At 43.9% G+C, this 22,400-nt stretch overlaps 1 protein-coding gene and 2 long non-coding RNA genes across 7 annotated transcripts in view; 1 reads left to right on the top strand and 2 right to left on the bottom strand.

Moving 5' to 3' along the window:
• SEPTIN8 (septin 8) overlaps positions 1 to 22,400 on the bottom strand; it is an 83,860-nt gene that overhangs the window by 59,836 nt on the left and 1,624 nt on the right. For 3 of the 5 annotated variants that reach the window (XM_088663158.1, XM_035105399.3, XM_060271686.2), the window contains exon 1: positions 249 to 570. The exons of the other annotated variants lie outside the window; for them this stretch is intronic. In XM_088663158.1, the coding sequence (XP_088519284.1) occupies positions 249 to 278 (30 nt within the window). In that variant the 5' untranslated portion in view covers positions 279 to 570. Of the gene's footprint in view, positions 1 to 248; positions 571 to 22,400 lie in introns of those variants that run through there. 5 annotated transcript variants of the gene reach the window in all.
• Positions 515 to 22,400, top strand: part of LOC148686863 (uncharacterized) — a 39,538-nt gene continuing 17,652 nt past the window's right edge. The window contains exon 1 of the long non-coding RNA XR_015948438.1: positions 515 to 759. This is a non-coding gene — a long non-coding RNA (uncharacterized LOC148686863). The remainder of the gene's footprint in view (positions 760 to 22,400) is intronic.
• On the bottom strand, positions 8,446 to 22,397 carry LOC148686864 (uncharacterized). Its single transcript, XR_015948437.1, has 2 exons — positions 11,392 to 22,397; positions 8,446 to 9,797 (listed from the first exon to the last, which is right to left on the bottom strand). It is a non-coding gene; the product is annotated as an uncharacterized LOC148686864 (long non-coding RNA).

The raw sequence follows: 22,400 nt of genomic DNA, 5'->3' as shown, positions 1-22,400 counted from the left end.
AGGCGACTCCCTTCCCCGGGAGATCCCTGGTACCCCAAGCTCAGCCTAGTTCAGACGGGCAGCCCTGGCGCGGCCCAGAGTCCTGTCCCTAAACTCCCCCACGGCGAGCCCTTTCCCACGGCGCAGCCCCCGCGAGCTGGGGTCTCTAAGCTCTTCCCCCGCGCGCTTGGAGGGAGCGACGTGCGCGCGGCGCCCTTGCCCTCCTCGCTAGAGACAAGGCTGCTGGGGCTGCTGCGGCTGCTACTCACAGAGAAGCGCTCCAGATCCGTCGCAGCCATAGCAAGGAGATCCAGGGGCCGAAAGGCGAAGGGGTTCCTCCTCCTGGGGATCTAGGAAGCCGTCTTGCCGGGAACCTGCTGCTCCTCTCCTCCTCCCTGGGCTGAGGCAACTGAATGAATCCAATATGGCCACTTCCTGGAAACTCCCCCTTCTCCGGCTGGGGAGAACGCGGGACGCCGCCCTCGCCCGGGGCGCCGCGGGGCGGCGAGGAGCTGGCGGAACCGGGGTGCCCGCTCGTCCCACGGAGCCTCGATGCCCAGCCCGTCCGGCAGGAGAACGCCCCGCGAGTGGGAAGGGGGAAGGCGGCGCCGCAGAACCGCAGCTGCCCGGCGTGCACGGTCCGGAGAAGGATGCTGGGAATTGTAGTCCGGGGCTTGATTGGGTCGCTGCTGAATTCGGTGAGGCTGGAGAGAAGCTGCGCTGCGTCGAGAAACGGCGAGGCAGCGTCGAGGTAGAGTTTTCCTTCCCAGCGCTTCCCAGGTACCAGCGCAGAGCTCATTCCCACCTAACCTACCTCACAGGATTATTGTGGGGGTAGCACGGGGAGAGCGAGAAGCATGAGACCCCCGGGTATAGGGTGGTATATATTTTCAATAAACAATAATAATGTATGTCGCCTTGAGCTCCTTGGAAGAAAAGGTGGGCTACGGAGGCAATAAAGAAAGAAACGCATAAAACAACACTGTAAGCACCTTGATATTATGCTCCTTTCTCTATCTTGCTGGGAGGGGAAGAGTGGCTTGTCTATATCCCCAACACCTTCCATCCACTCCAACCAGATGTCCTTTAGATATTGTTAGATCACAGCTCCCAGCATCACTCTCAGCATTGGCCATGTTGGCTGAGACTGGTGGGAAGTGGAGGACTAAATCATCCTGGAGGGTCACTAGGAGCGCAAAACTTATGATGTTTCCTAGGAAGAAAGCAGCACTGGATTTATCACGCTGCGGGTGGTTCTCCTACACCAGGCGCTGAGATGAGGGGGCACAAAATTGAGAAGATCCATTTAGGGGTGCCGGATTTGGGGCTCTCTCAGGGCACCATATTATCAAAGATTAGCAAAGTCCACCCCAGTGAATTAAAGGGGGTTTCCTCCTAGTTCATTTGGAATAAGAGGGCAGCCTTCGAGAGCGACTGGAGGTTTTCAAACATTTGTTGAGTTATTTGCAACAGTCACACAACTCCACTTATTGTTAGCCACTATGTTGCACCAAGTATTCAAAAGTTCTGTGGGCTTATAGGAATGTCCATCCTACTACAGTGGTGCCTCGCTTAACGAACGCCCTGCTTAACGAAATTTCCGCTTAACGAAAGGATTTTTTGAGCGGAGGTTGCCTCGCTAGACGAATGCGGTTTCCTATAGGAATGCATTGAAATTCAATTAATGCGTTTCTATGGGCTAAAAACAATTCGAAAAAAATTCAATGCATTCCTATGGGACTCGCTAGACGAATTTTTTCGTTATAAGAAAAGACCCGTGGAACGAATTAATACTGTACTGTATTCTGATCGCAATACGTTTGTGCTGAACAATATATCTGTTATAAGTCCCACAGGTGTTGGGGTGGGGAAGCACTTCATGAAGACTGCATGGCAGGCCTGTTTCCATCTGGGTCTCAAATGGCCTTGTTTCCAGAGCCAGCCCAAGTGGCAACTTGGGGGAAAGCAAAAACATTTAATCAAGCAATGGATATTATGATCAGCATTTTCTTTGCAGCTGCTTGGGGTGCCTCAAATATAAGCATTTAAATGTTGTTTTTATGTCACTCCACACTTTAAAATAATAATAAAGTGGTGTACAATGCAATGGAAAAAAAGTAAAATAAAACCAACACCTTTCCAGTACAATCATAAAACTAGCAAATCCTAAGCAAACAGATTAAGAGCAATCTGGTATTAATATCCTAACAAAGCAGGCCTGGTCTGGCCTAATCCTTTGTCCAGTTGAGAGATGAGAGCCATACACTGTGAGCTTGTTCACATCTCACATCTTCCCCTTTGAAGATGAGATTAGATACCATTTGTCAAATACAAAATCCACTTTGAATGTAAGAGAGCTATTTATACTGTTCATCAATGTTCTCACAAGAAGATGTCTCAAAGCGCTTACAAATCCATGAAAACCAAGACACCTTGATATTCAAAACCAAAATGCATCAAATAAAAATACAATAAAACAAAACCCTTTAAAGCGCTCATCCACTAGTAATGGAATCCAAACCTCTCCTCTCCTCCAGACTTGAAGACGAACACCAAAAAAACAGGCCAGATATCATAGAGTATGCAACCAGTTACCATGTTCAAGCAGCCTGGGTCCCTGTCAGGGAGAAATCTAGGGTATAAATAAATATATAATATAATAACAGTCACTTGTTCGCGTAAATGAAGAGGGTATTTTTCTCTTTTTTGTACCCGCAAGTCAACCTTAAGCTACATTTCAATGGCTGTGAAAGGTTTTCTTTTGATACTACAGGACACTTCACTTTCCTGGGCTTGCTGCAATCCAAACCAGCATGGGCAAAGCACCGCTGCTCACACCAGCCAGGGGGAAAGGAAGGGTGTGGCGGGGGGACACACCCCTTGCTGTGCCAGATCCCAGGCTGGTTCAGTGATGATTGGGCCTGTTGCTGTCACATGATGGGAGGAGGGCTGGCTCAGGAGCCAGCTCTGCTCTCACCCTCTCCACTTCCAGTGGGGATGCCACCTGCAGTAGCTTCCATTTGAGGAGGTACATTTGCAGTGCTCCTCACCAGCTGAGCCAGGCAGGTCTGGCTAAACCCATTTCAGTATGATGGATTGTGTTTGCGTGTGAGATGGCTCTGTTAGACAGGGCAAAAATTGGCATTGATGTTCCTTCGATACTCATGTCATAACCATTCTCCTTTCTTACAATAATAGGAAAGACAGACCTATTATGCACTATGATTGAGTGTTAGAGGCTATGCAAGATCATGCAGTAATCTTTTCTGGATATTTATTGTCCTTCTAATTTTCAAGTGAGCAAGGCCAGAGATGTGGCACTCATCTCTAAAAGCAATTAAGACAATCAGAATCAGATACAATTTAGTTTGGGAAGAATGGAAGATGCAGACAGGGAGAATCGTTTTTTAAATAAGCCTTGTCTTCACTGCTACAAAAGGAAGATCCACTGAAGAGGTTTCTGTGAGGCTTTTTCTAATGGGACCAGATTGGTCACTTACACAGTGGTTTACATCAAAAGGACAAGCATGGATCACTGCACCACAGAAAGCAGTGCATTCCAACCATGGCACCCTGTCAAGGGGATCACTTGGTAAAGGTGGTTACAACACAATGTCAATATTGACTGATAAGCGTAGAGCGCATATAAATAATGGAAACGATTGTTTCTGTGAAGTTAGGTATCTGTAAATCAGGTATGTTTGTGTTGTGTTGTTAGGTACTTGTTTTCACAAACTATTATTGCACAGGCAGCTCAACATTTACCAGGACAGTCTCACTCAGTCATTTCAGTGGAGAGTTACACTGAGGCTTTTCTTCACAAACAGGCAGCTTTAGATACCTGGCCAATGTGCAACAGGTAGGGTTCGCCCCACTGTGTTTTCCAACCCATACAATTGGAAGGAATCCTGAATGCCATCTTGTCCAACCCTCTGCTCCACGTGTAAATTGCAGGACAGGATAAGGACATGAGAAGAACCCACCCAGATAAGACAAAAGTCTATCTAGTTAGGGTGGTCATGTGTCATTTTTTATGGAGCAATCTCCTGCACCAGAGGATAGTCAGCCCTCAGTTTGAAGGGTTGCCTGGTCTAAGCCCAGATTTCAGATTTTTTTAAAAAAAAACCTCATAAGTACGAGGACCTTTTAGAGTTACCTGTCGACAGGTAGCAACCTGGACAATGTTCAGGTTACCTAGTCACAGACCAGGAGTGAAATGAGGCTTTATTTCACCTGGGTCAAAGACCCAGTTTGGCACACACACCCCATGTGCATTTGTGTACACACACAGGCTGGGAGTCTCAATGGTGCCCCTCTGGAGGATTCACCCAGGATAAAAAAACATGGCTAGCCTTCCCCACCCCCCACCCCTATAGCTACAGCTCTCCACAGGCTTCCCAAATATAGTAAGATGCATTGCATTTAAATCAAAATTGTTGTTTCTAAATGTGCATTCCCTACATACAAATTAACCCCTTTTTGCAGACATGCACCATACTTTGTCCTCTCTTTTGGTGATGCTTTGACAAGGTAGAAGTGTTCAGTTCAGCATTCTTTCCCAACAGGAGCCCTCTCTCGCTCGTGTTCCCCAGCAACTGGTATTCAGAGAGGCCTCTTACGCTGCCATCATGACTAGTAACCATGGATGGACTTATCCTCCATGAATTTGTCTAATCCCCTTTTAAATGAAGCAGCTACAGCATCTGTGGCAGATGGCCATGCGGCCTCTCCTTAAATACCTCCAGCCAAGGAAAGCTCCCCGCCTTTTGGGGAAGCCGCCTGTTCCTCTGCTGAACAGCTTGTTCTGTGAGGATGTTTCTCTTAACGTTTAGCTGAAATCTGCTCCCCTGAAATTTCCAGCTATTTTTTTCTAGCCCTGGAGGAACAAATTCTGTTCCATCTTCCGAGTGTCATCCTTTTTGATCAGGAGTCGCCAACCTTTTTGAAAGGTTTCGTGGTCACATTTCAAATTTTGAGATAGTGCTGGGCATGCCAGCCATAAAATGGCTGCCACGGGGAGCATGGCATAACATAAAATAGAGCAACAGCCACCTGCAACAATTCTATGCTTATCATGCCAGCATTACACACACACACACACACACACACACACACACACACACGTGGCCACACCACACTCCTGCACATTTTGTCCCATGATGTTGTTTCTAGAAGGGCTAGAGAGGTTCTTATTTTTTTAAGCAGAAAACTCAGAGGCCAGCCTTCACGGGTGCTATGGTGCCTGTAGGAACCATGCTGACAACCCCTGTTTTAGATATTTGAAGACTGATGTCCCTTAATCAAATCCAAGATGGCTTCCAAATCCTGCACTATCCTGGCCAACCTTCTTTTTCTCATAGCCACACAGTTGGAGCCAATCGGGTCAGATAGCCTGTGCTAAGGGATATGTCTCTTGAATTCTAAGGCAAATAATAATAATAATAATAATAATAATAATAATAATAATAATAATAATAATATCCTCGTAGTGAGCACAGAAATGCGCGCGCACACACACACACACACACACACACACAGAGAGAGAGAGAGAGAGAGAGAGAGAGAGAGAGAGAGAGAGAGAGACTTTCACTATGCTTAGCTTAAACTGCAGCACTCAGAAATGGTAAGTGACAGATCCGGGCACCTCTACCATAACCTGAAGACTCAGGAAAGTGGGGAGTTTATGTTTTCAATGATCTCTTCCCATTCTGCTATGGAACAGTTGCTTGATGCTGGGTGAGTCGTAGGATCCCAGAGGGCAGAATAACTTTGGAAGGGGGTTGTGGAAGTCCAAAACATCTGAGAAACACTGCAGCACACATCACGGGATCTGTCAATGAGTGGCTATAAAGCTGCCCTCAGAGAAGGAGAGCGAGTCCTTGGCAGGCAAACAATGTGCGACTGTCCAGAGAAGATGCGTCCCTGTTCATCTCTCCATGAGTATTACCAAGAGCCTTTCATGGCTTATAATACAAACTGTTTCGGGGCTTCTGAAGTGGAGATAACATTTGCATTGGATTTCACCCATTTGCATCTTCTCTCCGAAGTCTTAAGATTGGCTCAGTCGGCACCCCGACATTTTCTCTCTTTTTAAGCATTACCACCATGCTATGGGGCCCTGGGGAAGAACATCCAACCATACCATAGGACTGCAAGGAGTTGGGAGCAGGCACCAGATACAACCACCTGTTGCTCCATCTCTGTTTCTCCCCTTGATCACTTAGGTGCTGGGCCATTCCATTGTCACGGGTGGGACACTTGGACCATGTTTTTTGGTATTCACACATGTGTAAGAATGTAAATATACATAAAAATTAACAACCAAAATTTGAACTATGTTCTTAATAAGATACTGAACATTTTACTAATTTTTTATTATTTTTATGGATATTTTTGACAATTTTATTAAATGTTAAAGTATTGTCACGGGTGGGACAAAAAAAGGACATGGGGCTTGAGATAAGTTTGATTTATGGAAAAACTCTGTGAGTTGGGAGGTGAATCAATTATAAACTCAGCATATTTGTTTAAATCAATGTTTATCGGTTACAACTATGCAATCAGAAATTCAGGTTAAGAAATTTAATGATACAAAATTAAGGAAAAAAATGCTGTCACGGGTGGGACAATGAAATGTCACGGGTGGGACGCGTCTGGCATACACTTGATTTAACATACAATTAAGGTTGTTAAAAATGGAATAATTACAAAAAACCTTTTGCTATTACTATACTTACTATCTACCATAGCCTACAAAGTATAATGTTGTATTTACAGTGGTACCTCGGTTTACGAACACCTCGGTTTACGAACTTTCGGTTTACGAACTATCCTAACCCGGAAGTTAGTAAACCGAGGTGCCGGAGGTCTACTGAGCGTCCGATGCCTTCGGGGAGGCCGGGCCTTCGCTCCGATGCCTCCTGGAGGCCCGCAGCGAAGGCCCGGCCTCCCCGAAGACATCGGAGCAAAGGCCAAACCTCCCCAAAGGCATCGGAGCGTCGGATACCTTCGGGGAGGCTGGGCTTCGCTCCGATGCGTTTGCGGAGGCCGGGGAGCGTTTTCGTGACTGGGCTGCAGTCACGAAAGTGCTCCCCGGCCTCCGCAAAGGCATCGGAGCCGGGACTTCGCTCTGATGCCTTCCAGAGGCCGGGGAGCGTTTCCGCGACTGGGCTGTGCAGCCGCGAAAGCGGTCCCCGGCTTCCGGTAGCCGGGGACTGCTTTCGCGGCTGCAGTCCAGTCGCGGAAACGCTCCCTGGCCCCCGGAAAGCATCGGAGCCGGGACTTCGCTCCGATGCCTTTGCGGAGGCCGGGGACCGCTTTCCCCGGCCTCCGCAAAGGCATCGGAGCGAAGTCCCGGCTCCGATGCCTTCTGGAGGCTGGGGCTTTGCTCCGATGCCTTTGCGGAGGCCGGGACCGCTTTCGCGGCTGCAGCCCAGTCGCGGAAACGCTCCCCGGCCTCCGCGAAGGCATCGGAGCAAAGCGGTTAATCCGTTCTAGGGGGTGTTTTTCCTCGTCTAGAACGGATTAATCAACTTCCCATTACTTTCAATGGGAAAGTTCACTTCAGTTTACGAACACTTCGGTTTATGAACAGACTTCTGGAACCAATTGTGTTCGTAAACCGAGGTTCCACTGTACTAAAATTAAAATCTATTAAAAAAATATTTTCTTGATTTTGATTTGCTGATTTCATCTGTTGGATTATCAATCTCATAGCTGCCAAGTTTTCCCTTTTCTCGCGAGGAAGCCTATTCAGCATAAGGGAAAATCCCTTAAAAAAAGGGATAACTTGGCAGCTATGCAATCTTAAATAAGGCATAGGCTTCTTGGACTGTCATATTCATATGCCGCTTTTGGATTTTGATTCTTTTTCCACTTGTCGGATCTTTAATAGATTTGACATCCTTAAATCCTGGTGCCTGCCTGCTAATATCATCTGAATTATAAAACTCATGGACCTTTGAGATATTATCTTGTGAAATAATAGAACTTTTGGTGTTCTGTTTAGGGCTTTTATCATATACAGTCGTACCTCGGGTTGTGAACTTCGCAAACCGGGAAGTATTTTGCCGCGCGCGCATGCGCAAAAGGCGGTTTGGGCCCTTTTCGGGTTACGAACTTTTCGGGTTACGAACTGCGACCCGGAACGCATCGCGTTCGTAACCCGAGGTACCACTGTAGTGTTTTTGGCGCTTGAGGTGAACTCTCATACACAAGCTTTCGTAACATGGCTATTCTTTATTCTTTTCCATGGACTTAATGGAACACTCTTTTAACTTTGGTAACAGCCTTTCCAAGAGATTGTGGGCATTTAAATGACCCAATCTCTGGAATAGTAGTGTCGCCAATTGGCCTAGATTTTTTTCTTTTATCTTTTGTCTGTACTTTCTTTTGCGCTCAGTTTCTTTCCGTCTGTATTCCATAAGTGATTTTGCAGACAAATTCTTTACCAACTTTTCTCGCCTCTTCTTATCTCTGACCCTCTCCTTTTCTTTGAAGCTTTCACATTTGTTTTTATCTTGTTTTAGTTTTTCACGCAGCTTTCTCATACGTTCTGCAGATGTAGTCTTTCCCATTTTGTGTATTGATTCAAAGGTTATATTATCTGTATTACTGTATGTATTCGTACTAGGGTAAAGTAACGGTAACTGCCTTTATGTTCCAGAAGGAACAGCTACTATTGATTCATTCAAGCAGCTGCATTTGGCTCCTTAGTCTTATTGGTTTCCACCAAAAGGCAGCTTTGTGATTGCTTGAGATTGTTCCCTCCAAAATGTATCCCTTTCTAGCTAGTTCCCCTCTCCTCAGTCCCTCAGTCTTGTTTGCCAGAATAAAGAATTGTTACATGAGGAATCTGTCTCCTGTCTGCAGAGAGCTGAAATCACTTGCTGAAATCACTAACTCAAGCTACAACAGTAAAACAAGTTGAAAACTGTCACGGGTGGGACAGAAAAAGAATTATTAAAATTTCATGGTGTTTACATTAATTAACTGCATTTTTATTATTGATAGGTGTGTTATACTCTAATACATACTCCCACAATAAAACAAACATAACCTATAAATTAGTTTTATCACAAAATAAACTTTTGTACCTTTTGCTGTCACGGGTGGGACACTGAAACAGCATCCCATTCAATAATAAAAATAAAATAGAAATAACTTACCTATTTAAAAATTTTCAAGTCCAATGTGTAGACAAAGTTCTTCACTTTAATAATATACCAACAATGACAACCACAATTTTTGTTTATCTTTAAAAAATAATGCCAACCTAAATGAACAAAATTAAGCTACACAATCAGAAAAATGATACTGAAACTTCAAGCTCAGATTTCTCATGAAAAAAATAATTTCAAATTCTTTTTTCCTTTGGAATATTGAACTTTAATATGTTTAGTTAATGAAACTATAAGTAAAATAAGTATATTTTAAAAATATTTTTTTTCTAATCAGGCTCATTTTTCACGGAATGGCCCTGCTAGATAACTGCCATTATCCCAGCTCATGTAAAAACATATAATATGCTTAGGTGTGGGGAGGAACAACTTGGGATTTAAGATACGTACCTAGTTTGAGCCATTTCTTACTGCCACCACTGCATTCAGAACTCAAGCAAGACACAGATACAAGCCAGACACATTTTTCCCTGGGTTGTATTTGAATTAAGACAGCAGAAGCTGCCACCAGCTTCCAAGACTTTCACCAGCTTCTTGGATCACAGCAGTCCCTGTTATCTGCTGCTAGCTGTATCTGTGTGGTCTGTTCAGGTTGTCATTTCCCCACATGATCCTGTACCCAGGAAGAGTCAGGGTGACCTGTGAAGTGTAGTAAAAAGCTGTTTATTCCTCCCACTTATGTCCTGAAAGGTAACCTATATTCCAAGCAACTTACATAAAGAACTCCAGCACATTCTGACTCAGCTATGCAGGCATGTTCAACGTAAGGCAAATTTCTCTGTATACATTTAAGGCCTGCTGTTTACAATTTGCATACCAGGCAGCCCTTCCACAGATGTTTGTGTTTTCTAATCTTTGTTCAGCAGATTTAAACAATCTTAAATGCGAGCTGGGCTTTGCACAGGTGAGCAGTTTGCTACAAGTACTGGTATCTCCGCCCTGGTCCAGTTGCAATGAAGCTTGAGAAGCAGAATTGATCCCACTCTTGTCCCATAATCCCATGTTCACCCTCTTACTTCTAGGCTTTCAAGCAAATACTTTTAACTGATTATTATTTGGCTTCTGGCTAATTTGAAAAATCCCACATCAGTTACATGAATTGTGGGGTGGGTTTTAAAGGGTAGGAGAGAATATATTAATTGCAATTTATCCCTTCAGGCTCCTGTGTGTGTGGGTTGAACAGAGTTTTAAAAATCCCATCCTTGACAGCAAAATTAAAAGCATAGGAACTAGGCTGCAAAGCTCCATTTGAGCAAGTCTAGCTACAAAGTAAGCTGCCTTCCCCAGGGCCGGATTTACGTATAAACTAAACAAGCTATAGCTTAGGGCCCCACTCTCTTGCCCCCCCCAAAAAAATCACTATTAATATTCTTCTTCTTAATTGTATTTCAGTTCAACAATTACTTTGATAAAATACATATTTTGTTATGTGCAAATGGCTTTAGATGCCTATTAGGTCCATAAATTACCATACAGCACAGGGGTCGGCAAAATCTTTAAGTCGCAGGCTGGTCCACTGTCCCTTAGACTTTGTGGCAGGCCAGAGAAGCGGCATCGGGTGGGGGGGAGCTGGAAGAAGAGGCAAGGGGGGCAAGTAGTCCTCCTCCCCACCCCCTCCCCTAGCCCCAGCCCCAGCCGCTGTGCTTACCTTCCCAGGGGCTGCCGCTGTCGCTACCACCACCACCACTGCTGCTTCTCGTGGGTAGGCAGAGCGAGCTCATCCGCTCCGCTCTCTGGCCCACAGGAGCACCGGGGCGGTGGCGGCGGAGGGAAGATGAGCAGTGCGAAAGGGTTGGCTCCGGAGAGGGGCTGCTTAAAATGGCATTCAGACAGCTCAGCCCAGCCCCCTTCCTTCTCTAGGCAGGGCAGGGAGAAGCCAGGAGGAGGGAGGGAGGAGGCACCGCCACGGTGTGTGTGTGTGGAAATGGAATGGCGCAGGGGGGGGGAATGGAGCAGCCCAAATGAACAAAATCCCTATGCCGATCCACAGACAGTCTGCGGGCCGGATCCTGAAGACAATTGGGCCTGATCCAGCCCACGAGCCTTAGTTTGCCGACTCCTGATATAGCATATATTCAACACAAAAAACAGAGACAAATTGTTGTTGACAAAGGACAGCTAGACATAGCTTAGGGCCTCATCAAACCAAAATCCGGCCCTGGCCTCCCCGCTTCTTCTTCCACTTAACAAAGGCAACAACTTGCAAAGGAAATTTTAAAATAAGATTCCTTACTTTATAATCACGCATTGGTTCTCAAAAATGACAGCAGTAAAAACTATGCAGGCAAAATACTTATATTTACAGTATAACCAGCTTCAGGCATATGCTTAAAGCTGGAGCAAACAGAGGCATGTTTGCATCCAACGCTGATCAAAGGAAGAGAGAGGAACAGGAAGTACTATATGCTCCTTCCTCTCCAGGAGAGGAGGAGAAATGACATCACACAGGAGCCCTCTCTGCCGATAGTATTTCTATGGTCTGGGAGTATTTGCCTATCAGCAATATAGCTCTGTGGACTTAGTCCTTAGCAAGAATAGGCACTTGTTAGGTTTGGCTGCTCATCTCCTACATTCATTAACTAGAGAAGGCACGTCCATTAGAGCAATTGGGGCATTGCCACACCAACCTCAGTCTTCTTGATTCCTCCAAACCCATGTGCCTTCTTACTTACAACCAAACCAAAGGCTAGCACTGGCTGTCTGCTTCCTTCTCCTCAGTCTTAGAGTTGCACTTGTAGAACCCAGCAGGGAGGAGGGTGGGGACTAAATTTGAATTACAGTGGTACCTCAGTTTAAGTACACAATTGGTTCCGGAAGTCTGTACTTAACCTGAAGTGTACTTAACCTGAAGCGAACTTTCCCATTGAAAGTAAGGGAAAGTGGATTAACCTGTTCCAGGCGGTTCCGCGGAGTACTTAAACTGAAAGTACTCAAACCGAAGCATACTTAAAACGAGGTATGACTGTAGTTGGCTCTGTTTGGCATTGGCTCTGGCTCCACCTACTTTAGGCTTCTCTGCATTCTGCCCCACCAGACCCAAAGTAGAAGGAGCCACTTAGAGATGCCTGAAGAAGCTACTTTTTTCATACATGCAGGATAACTTTCAATTGATTTATTTACGGAAAAGCAACCACACATTGTGAGAGTTGAATACTACCTGGGGAAATGGAATATTCCTTGGAATTGTTAGTAAGGCACCGTTGCCATTCTTACTCAAGCAGGTAAGTCACCTAAACAATCAGAAGCGGGGGGGGGGGGCACCATGGTTCACCTTCTGGGGAGCTCACCATTTTAGAAAGCACTTGAGGGGGCTACATGATTAAGTCCTCCCTCATTTCAAAATCTTCCTGCACATAGACAAGTAGCACTTTGTTCTGGCACAACGATAGACAATTGGTGCAAAACTGTTTGGGAAACAGCCCTCCTTTAGTGATTAACAAATGAACTTGTTGTTGTTTGGTTGTTAAGTCGTGTCCAACTCTTCGTGACCCATTGGACCAAAGCACGCCAGGCACTCCTGTCTTCCACTGCCTCCCGCAGTTTGGTCAAACTCATGTTCGTAGCTTCGAGAACACTGTCCAACCATCTTGTCCTCTGTCGTCCCCTTCTCCTAGTGCCCTCAATCTTTCCCAACATCAGGGTCTTTTCCAAGGATTCTTCTCTTCTCATGAGGTGGCCAAAGTATTGGAGCCTCAGCTTCACGATCTGTCCTTCCAGTGAGCTCTCAGGGCTGATTTCCTTCAGAATGGATAGGTTTGATCTTCTTGCAGTCCATGGGACTCTCAAGTGTCTCCTCCAGCACCATAATTTAAAAGCATCAATTCTTCAGCGATCAGCCTTCTTTATGGTCCAGCTCTCACTTCCATACATCACTACTGGGAAAACCATAGCTTTAACTATACGGACCTTTGTCGGCAAGGTGATGTCTCTGCTTTTTAAGATGCTGTCTAGGTTTGTCATTGCTTTTCTCCCAAGAAGCAGGCGTCTTTTAATTTCATGTTTGCTGTCGCCATCTTCAGTGATCATGGAGCCCAAGAAAGTAAAATCTCTCACTGCCTCCATTTCTTCCCCTTCTATTTGCCTGGAGGTGATGGGATCAGTGGCCATGATCTTAGTTTTTTTGATGTTGAGCTTCAGACCATATTTTGCGCTCTCCTCTTTCACCCTCATTAAGAGGTTCTTTAATTCCTCCTCACTTTCTGACATCAAAGTTGTGTCATCTTCATATCTAGGTTGTTAACAAATAAACTACTGCCCAACAAACCTAGATCATGTCTAACTTCAAGTGTAACTCCACTTAAAAAAATTGAGCAAATAGATTATTCTACAACACTAAGAATTTTTTTTTGTTTTTTTAATTGGTTCTTGATTTGTATCCAGCTCTTTGCTCAGAGAACGCCTTTTATCTGTGGATGCCACCCCCGTCTCCCCACAATCTCTTGTTTGATTGTTTATCCATTGAAATGTTACTGCGTCTTTCACCCTAACAATGGAGAAGCTGTTTTGCCTGCATATAGCACACCCTTTGTTTCAAAGGAAAATATGAATGAGGAAATTTGATAGCCCTGGCTTTCCTGCTTCTGTTTGTTGTACAATGCAAGATTGCATTCCAGGAGCAGATTCACTTGGTCAGAAAGGTTTAAAAATATCACCAGTTCTCACAATGGAGGGATAGCTCACAACCGTTCAGCTATGAAGCATGACTTTCTCTTCACATTGTTCATTCTCATATTTTCCCAGCTCATTCAGCATTGCTGCTCTTTCTCTCCACCTGTATTGCAACATGATGCCACACCTTATTTACAACAGCGAAGTCTGACTGTCACTTAAATTGCTTTTAACCATAAGTTTGGTTGGGAAGGAACATCTGGGTAGAAATCTGTTTGCTTTAGGAGTTAAATCACTCAGCAGAAGTTGAACTTCATGCTGAATCCTGGTTGGAGGAGGACACTTTACCCTGCATATAATCACACTGAGATTCTGAGTTTAGAAAAATAAGAAAGCTATGTTTGTTATGGGAATACACGTCTGACTGGAAAGGTCCTAGTTCTATTTAACTAAGGTGGAGATGCCTTGAGCCATGTTTGCTCTTGCATCTCAACAGGAAAGACACAAAAGATATGTCCTCTCCCAAGATGAGAATGAAGAAGGACACAGCTTTCAAGTTCTCCCGTTTTTTAAGGGAAATTCCCTTATGCTGAATAGGCTTCCTCGTGGGAAAAGGGAAAACTTGACAGCTATGGAAGGAGAAAATGAGGTCAGCAACCCTAAGAGAATCAGTCTAGTACAGTGGTGCCTCGCTTAACGAATGCCCTGCTTAACGAAATTTCCGCTTAATGAAAGGTTTTTTCTAGTGGAGGTTGCCTTGCTAGACGAATTCGTCTAGCGAATCGCGGTTTCCCATAGGAATGCATTGAAATTCAATTTATGCGTTCCTATGGGCAAAAAAAAAAATTCAAAAAAGTCAATGCATCCCCATGGGATTCTCTAGACAAATTTTTCGTTATAAGAAAAGACCCGTGGAACGAATTAAATTCGTCTAGTGATGCACCACTGTACCTGAGGGCCGTTCAGCACAAGTTAGGTCAGAAAGGACATTCTAGGAAACTTGTCCCCGTACTCTACTTAACTGAGCTTAAAAATGTGTAGTTTTTAAGCACATTCCACCCTTAATTTTCCCTGCCTTCATTTCCTCCCCCCCCCAAATATATGAATTTTAGATTGTTAGCACCTCAGGACAAGGGTCTTGTCCTTTTGGACTTTTTAAATTGCCGTGTGTGGTGCAGCAACAATAATTTACCAGTGCCTAAATCAAGATAATCCATATGGAATTTTTGTCTCTAGTCTCTATCTCTTCTTCTCTAATGCAAGGCACATATTAGTTTAAGATTGGGACAGTTTGTGCACAATCGAAAAGCAGTAGCTACAACAAACACCCTCTAACCAAATGCAGCTCAGCACTCATAATTCTCCACCCCTCACATCTTTTGATCCTTAGATGAATACAAAATATTAGTATATGCTATTCGTTGAGCTATTTTCTGCTGTAATGTCCGTAGTCAGACAGAGTAATGCTGGCCTTCTGCTTCTGCTTAGACCTGAAAGGAAACACATTGGCACTAAATGGCTGCTAAGAAAGCGAAAAGACTCAGGAACTTGCTTGTGGGAATCAGAACTGTCTCAGTCCTATTTGTGTTGTTAATAATAATAATAATAATAATAATAATAATAATAATAAATGTTTGGGGTAGATTTGAGTCAGCACCCTTGGGCTCACAGAAGGGATTTTGATCCGGTGAAAGCTAATGAAAGGGAAGAGGGGGTGATTCTTACCAACTGCTGCTCTGCCACCCCCCACCCTCCAGAACAAGGCAGAAGGTGGCATGGGGACTATGGAAGGAAGCATGAATCAATAAAAACACTATGCCTTCCTTTTGAGGGGTACAGGCCATGGCATAGCTCAGTGTTAGAACATCTGCTTTGCATGCAGAAGGCCCCAGAGTCAATCTGCAGCATCTCCAGATACAGTTGTGAAAGAGTCCCTGCCTGAAACTCTGGAGACCTACAGTGGAACCTCGGTTTATGAACACCTTGGTTTACGAATTTTTGGTTTACGAACGCCGCGGACCCTAATTCACTTTCCATTACTTTCAATGGGAAAGTTCGCTTCAGTTTATGAACACTTCAGTTTATGAACAGACTTCCGGAAACCAATTGTGTTCATAAACCGAGGCTCCACTGTACTGCCAGTCAGTGTAGGCAATGCTGAGTGGGATGGGTCACTGGTCCGGGTTCATATAAGGCAGTTTTGCACCTTCCATTTCTGTTAACAGATACCTCCGCTGGCCTCAAAGATCTTCCATGCACACCACCAGGACACCACTGGGATTCCATCCAATGGTTTTGTAGGTTTTGTTTGCTGAAGGTGTAAGTTACAAACTGAATGAAGAAACGAAGAGTTACACATGCTGAAGGCAAACACAGTGGGTGGTTTCCTAAGAGTTAGGTGCTCTAAACATAATGATGTGTCAAGTTCATGCCTTGACAGTTTTACAAAATTAATTCACCAAGGAACCAGTAAAAACTTATTTAGTTGAGGTCTGGTGATGGGAAACACACATTACCCTAAGAATTCATGACTTAAATTATGTTTTAACATTTGGGTTAGACCAGGGAAGTTTTGTAATGTTTAATGTTTCATTGTTTTTGTATATGTTGGAAGCTACCCAGAGTGGCTGGGGCAACCAGTCAGAGGCAAGGGTAGTGGAGGGACATACCTTTCCACCTCCCATCTAAGGATGATGTAATTCAGTGCCTTTTTTAAAAAAAAGAAAAAATGGGTGCCGGTACTCAACATGAATTTCTTACAGTGCCACACTTTTAACATTTGCAGGAGTGTGGAAGGTGCCGGTACTTTGTACCCTTGAGTACCCCTAAGTAAGCTGCTGTGTATCTTAGAAAGGTAACAAAAAGGGAAGACTGCAGTTTTCTGAGGACAGCACAAGAAGAAGAGAGCTCTGCAAGCATCTGGGGAGTTGGCTCTTCCTAAAGATTTGATGTGTGCCAGTGGTATTTTCAGTTGGAGTGTTTAAACTGTACATCCACCCATGCACAGTCTGTGCATTTGTAAATAAACCCAGATTTTGCAAAATGCCAGAAGCCTCCAGCAACTTCCTTCCAAAATAGTGTGTGTTTAGTCGTTTAGTTGTGTCCGACTCTTCATGACCCCATGGACCATAGCACGCCAGGCACTCCTGTCTTCCACTGCCTCCTGCAGTTTGGTCACACTCAGGTTGGTAGTTTCAAGAACACTGTCCAACCATCTCATCCTCTGTTGTCCCCTTCTCCTTGTGCCCTCAATCTTTCCCAACATCAGGGTCTTTTCCAGGGAATCTTCTCTTCTCATGAGGTGGCCAAAGTATTGGAGCCTCAGCTTCAGGATCTGTCCTTCCAGTGAGCACTCAGGGCTGATTTCCTTCAGAATGGATAGGTTTGATCTTCTTGCAGTCCGTGGGACTCTCAAGAGTCTCCTCCAGCACCATAATTCAAAAGCATCAATTCTTCAGAGATCAGCCTTCTTTATGGTCCAGCTTTCACTTCCATACATCACTACTGGGAAAACCATAGCTATATGGACCTTTGTTGGCAAGGTGATGATGACAAAAGTGGGGTGGAGGTGGTTTTTGTTAACCTCTGCAAGTGAAGTGCTTCTGCTTACCAGGAGGGGGAGAAGCGAGGTGGCAGTGAGGTTGGTGTGGTCCAAACACACCAGTGGAGGCAGCTTGGCACTCCACCACTCTCCCTGCCACCTCAGCCTCCACTCTCCTTCCTGGTGAGCAGCGATGATTCACTTGCTGAGAGGTCCAGAAAGTGTCTCTGCTCCACCGCACCATCTGCTACTGTTCCATAGGAAACCAAATCTGGGTAAGGTCGTGTGCCACTAGGACATCTCACCTGAGCAGCTGGAGACTTATCAAAGGGATTGCTAAATGTAATAATAATAATTAGAGGTCAAAGAGAACAACAATTACCAGACCTTTAGAAGGCATCTCAAGGCAGCCCTGTTTAGGGAAGCTTTTAATGTTTGATGGTTTTCGGTATTTTAATGTTTTGTTGGAAGCCGCCCAGAGTGGCTGGGGAAACCTGGCCAGATGGGCGGGGTATAAATAATAATTATTATTATTATTATTATTATTATTATTATTATTATTATTATTATTATTACTCTGCAGCAAAGGTGACAAGAAAGAAGAGGAAATATTTGGAATTGACAGGAACTGCCAAAGCTGATCCTGGCAACTTTGAAGTTATTAGCTATGAGAATATTTGGTTATTTATTTATTTATTTTAAAAAAGCATTTTAAAATGTGGATACTGTTTTTGCTCTTTTGTACTTTGCCACCCTTGGCTCCTTTCGTAGGGGTGGTGGCGGCGAGGTAGAAGTTAAATAAATAATATTTTCACATGTCGTTCTGTTTTATAAGCACTTCCATATAGGAAAGAAGTATGAAACCTGAGCATAGATAGCTAAACATGATAATCAGATATTAATTTTGCTGTGGTTTATTTGTACAAGGAAATTGTGACTTTGGCTTCCCAGTGTTTGTACATATAGCAAAATAAACATTCATTCGTTGTCGCAAAAACCAAACCTCAATTATCGCATCTGAAAGCGTTTTTATGAATTGTACCCACCAGTGCAAATTGTGACTTCTGGTTCCAAGTGCATGCACACGGAGGCACATAATTTTCTTGATTGCAGCTTATAAATGTTTTGCAAGCAAATCAGTCCACATACAAGTGCACTATTCATGAATAATGTTGTTTGCATATATTTCGTACATTTCTATGGCCCTGAATATACTTATAGGTGTCTCTGAACATTTCACTAACATTTCCCAAGTTGCTGGCACCACTAGTGGGACAATGGTAGGAGGTTTAGTTAGATCTTGATATTTCATCTGAGCTGGGTTCACCAAATCTCTATTATTATTATTATTATTAGTAGTAGTAGTAGTAGTAGTAATTTTCATTTATGAAAAATAAACATTTCCAACAGAATCACCTGTACAGATCACATTTTTACTTCCCTCCCCCTCTTTCTGTGGTTCCTTATATTTATTTACTCTATTTTCTTGCATATTCCAATTTAAAACTATTTTATATTTATTTCCATCCATTTTATATATGCTTTCAATACTGCACATTTTTGCATTAATCCTGCTAATGTCTTAATTTGTTTATGATGAGTTTGTAAATATTCAATAAATGATTTCCATTCCCCCTTAAAGACTTTGTTATCTTGATTTCTTATTCTTCCTGTAATTTTTGCCATTTCTGCATATTCCGTTAGTTTCTGTAGCTATTCTTCTTTCAATGAGACATTTTCCTCTTTCCATCTTTGGGCAAATACCATTCTTGCAGCAGTGCTTGCATACATAAATATATTTTTATATTGTTTAGGTAACTCCAATCCCATGATTCCTAAAAGAAAAGCTTCTGTTGTTTTTTCACAAAAGTTAGAGCTCACCAAATCTTAACCCCCATGATCTGCTTACACAGTCTTAGTTCAGCTCTGAAATGTGGAAACAGTGCCTCTGAGCATGTACAATCTGCCTTTCACTTAATAGATATACCAGTGACCATCCCATTATCTTTCATTTTAGCACTGCTAGATCGACAGAGAAAGTTCTAAAAAAATAAATCAACTTGCTTTATGGCAACTACTCTCTATACTTATGTATTCTCAATGCCTTGAATCTCTTCAAAAAGCTCACATAAAACGAGGTGTGTGTGCTTCGTTCAGTATTGCTTGCTTAACCCAGAAAATATGAGAAAACCCCGCATGGACAAGGGCTTTAAGAACACAGAAGAAGTAATGAAGTCAAATGATTCCAACAGACAAGAAGGATGGCACTATAGCTGTTGCTGCTAGAAAGACTCAGGACAGCCTTCTGCAGGAGATATATCAGCACTGCAGAATCTCTGTAAGGCAAAGATCTCCGCAAAATTCCCACACACAAAACAGGTAGCCTTGGCAAAGGGCGCGGTAGTGTGTAAACAATGTGAAAGGCGGGGCAAGGAAGTTACACAAGAAGCCAACAAACACCAGAGGGTTATAAGCAACAGAAGGATCAGGCTGTATTAAGACAGCAAGACCCAGCATGGCAGAGCATTCTGCAGACGGTTTTGGCAGGAGGTTTAGTCACTTGCCCCATTTAAAGGGACATGGGAACTATTGCAGGCCGGCTATGGTAAATTCTCTAGGTGCTTTGTGAGCACACAGATCTTGATGCCCCTGTTAATGCAGTCTCTGTTCTGGCGTGGTGCCTGGTGTTGTCCTATTTGATTCTGTAGGGTCAGTTCCAGTTACTGAGGCCTGAAAATGTGGATGCAGTGCTTGTGACTGTCCATCCCAGTAGTCGCCCCCTCAACTCTTACCCATCCTGGCTTGTTTGTACAGATTGGGGGGGGGGAGTGGCTGAAGAAGGTTACTAAAGCATCTTCGCATGAGAGGGTGGTCCCTTGAAGGAGGTGGTGGTATATCTCCTCCTGAAGAAACCCTCCTTGGACCCTGAGGCACTTGACAACTACTGCCCGGTCATTGGTACCTCTTTTCTAGACCAGCTGCTCTAGAGGCTTAAAGCTGCAGACATTCCTGGAATATCACCAGAATATGAGGGGCACAATGTTATCAGGATGCCAATGGCACCCAGCACTACTTATCTATTAAATCTGGGTCAGGAGAGGCTATGCACAATTGGAACCAGTGCCTTGACACAATAGGGGTTAGTGAATATATCATAACACTCTGAGTTGTATGGATCGAAAGTCACACGAGGTGGTTAGGCTCACTCAAGATTTCTGACTGCTGTTAGGTACATAAGAAGCTGATTTATACCACGTCCATCTAGCTCAGTATTGACTGTGGCTCTTTGGGGTCTCAGGCAGGAGCCTTTCCCCATCCTACATGGAAATACCAGCAATTGAAGCTAGTGTAAGAAAGAAGAGCCATGCTAGATCAGGCCAAAGGCATCCTGTTCTTACTGTGGCCAGCTGTAGGGGAAGCTACAGAAAAGCACTCCCCCCATTTGTGTGCCCCAGCAAATGGTATTCAGAGGTATACTCTCTCTGATACCTGGAGCGTTTGCATGCAAATTGTATGCTCTGCCACTGAGTCATGGCCCTTCCCTGTCGGAAGAGTCTATCCAGAGCTGATTTCATTAGTTGTACAAGCATCTACACAGCTAAAAGGTCTGCTAATGTTTTCATGCATACACTTTCACCTTCCCATTTGATTCTGAAAGACATTTTAAAAAACCACACCACTCTCTGCCTCCCCGGCAGATTTGGCACAAAATCACCCCCTTGCAGTTAGGTAGATCAGGATTTAATTTCATGACCCTGAGAGCAAAACAAAAACAAACACATGGTACTGTTGCATAGTGTATAGTCTTCCTGAAAAAAGGGTTTTTTGATCCTGCCAAAGCATACATCAGTATTAACAGGGAATAGAGGCAAGGATTGCAGAGCACTTCAATTTCCCCCCCCCAGAAACCTAAAAAGGCACGATCCTATTCATTTTCATGTAGCAATATATTTAATTACATTACAATAACAAATTCATTTGGCAATCCAAAGCAGTGCAATGCTCCTTTCAGAATGCTAAATTTAAACCACGAAACCTTGCCTAACAGTCCCAGCAGCTGCAGAGCAAACGATGACTTGAGCCACTAAAACTGTCATATCCAGATACAATCACACTTGCTGCACCCATCCTGACCATTGCATCAGCAAGGTGGTACTAGTTTCATTTAGGCCCTAGTGGACACATTTAGGATGCCATTGCCATGCAAGGTGCCAGCACAGAGGAGCCCCTGCACCACCTACCCTGCTCCTGCTCATAGAAATGTATTTATTTACTTCCACATACAAATTGCCTCCCATCAAATAGTTCAAAGTGATTTCACAATAAAAACCATCAGCAATAAAAACAATACCACATTTTCATATATTCGAAACAATTATGACCAAAAAAAACCACCTCACACCATAGTCATGTATAATACAGTCGTACCTTGGCTCCTGAACGCCTTGGCTCCCGAACAAATCGGCTCCTGAATGATCGAAACCTGGAAGTGAGTGTTCTGGTTTTCGAACGATTTCAGAAGCCGAGCGTCTGGCACAGCTTCCAATTGGCTGCAATACAAGCACTTCACTTCTGTCCCTGCACTCGAGTGCCGCTCCCTACATGTAAACCTATGGACTGTTATGCCTTACAGAAGCAGGCAGATTTAATAGCCGGCTGGAAATATATGTGTCACCAAAACTGCAGCTTGAGATGCATACAGATGAGAGGTTCTTGGGAACAATAAAAATGCAATTTACAAACCTCAATAATTGTACTGAAAGCTGTGGCTTTGGCTTGATAACTGAGGGAAAAAAGTATTCATTACTTCAGGAAATTGTGGCAGAAATAAATCAAGTGAGCATCTTTTATTAGCCCTGGCAATCTTGCTATAAACATTATTTGATCCGTTGCCTTTAGAAGTTAGTTTGGCAAGTGGAATTAAAAAATGCTGTTGCTGCCGACCCCTTTAATCTCTTCCATATCCAGCTGTAGGTAGCCAAAGTGTGGACTGTGCAACATTATCGAGATGGAAGATATCTTCTTAGCAAAGCTTCTTCCTTCTTCTAAAATCACTTAAGGGAGGGAAATGCAGTCCACTATATACTATGTAA

This window comes from Zootoca vivipara, chromosome 2, assembly GCF_965207765.1.
Source record: "Zootoca vivipara chromosome 2, rZooViv2.hap1.1, whole genome shotgun sequence".
In the NCBI taxonomy this organism is placed as follows: Eukaryota; Metazoa; Chordata; class Lepidosauria; order Squamata; family Lacertidae; genus Zootoca; species Zootoca vivipara.
Note: the sequence above shows the minus strand (reverse complement) of the source record. Positions and strands in the feature narration are given on the sequence as shown.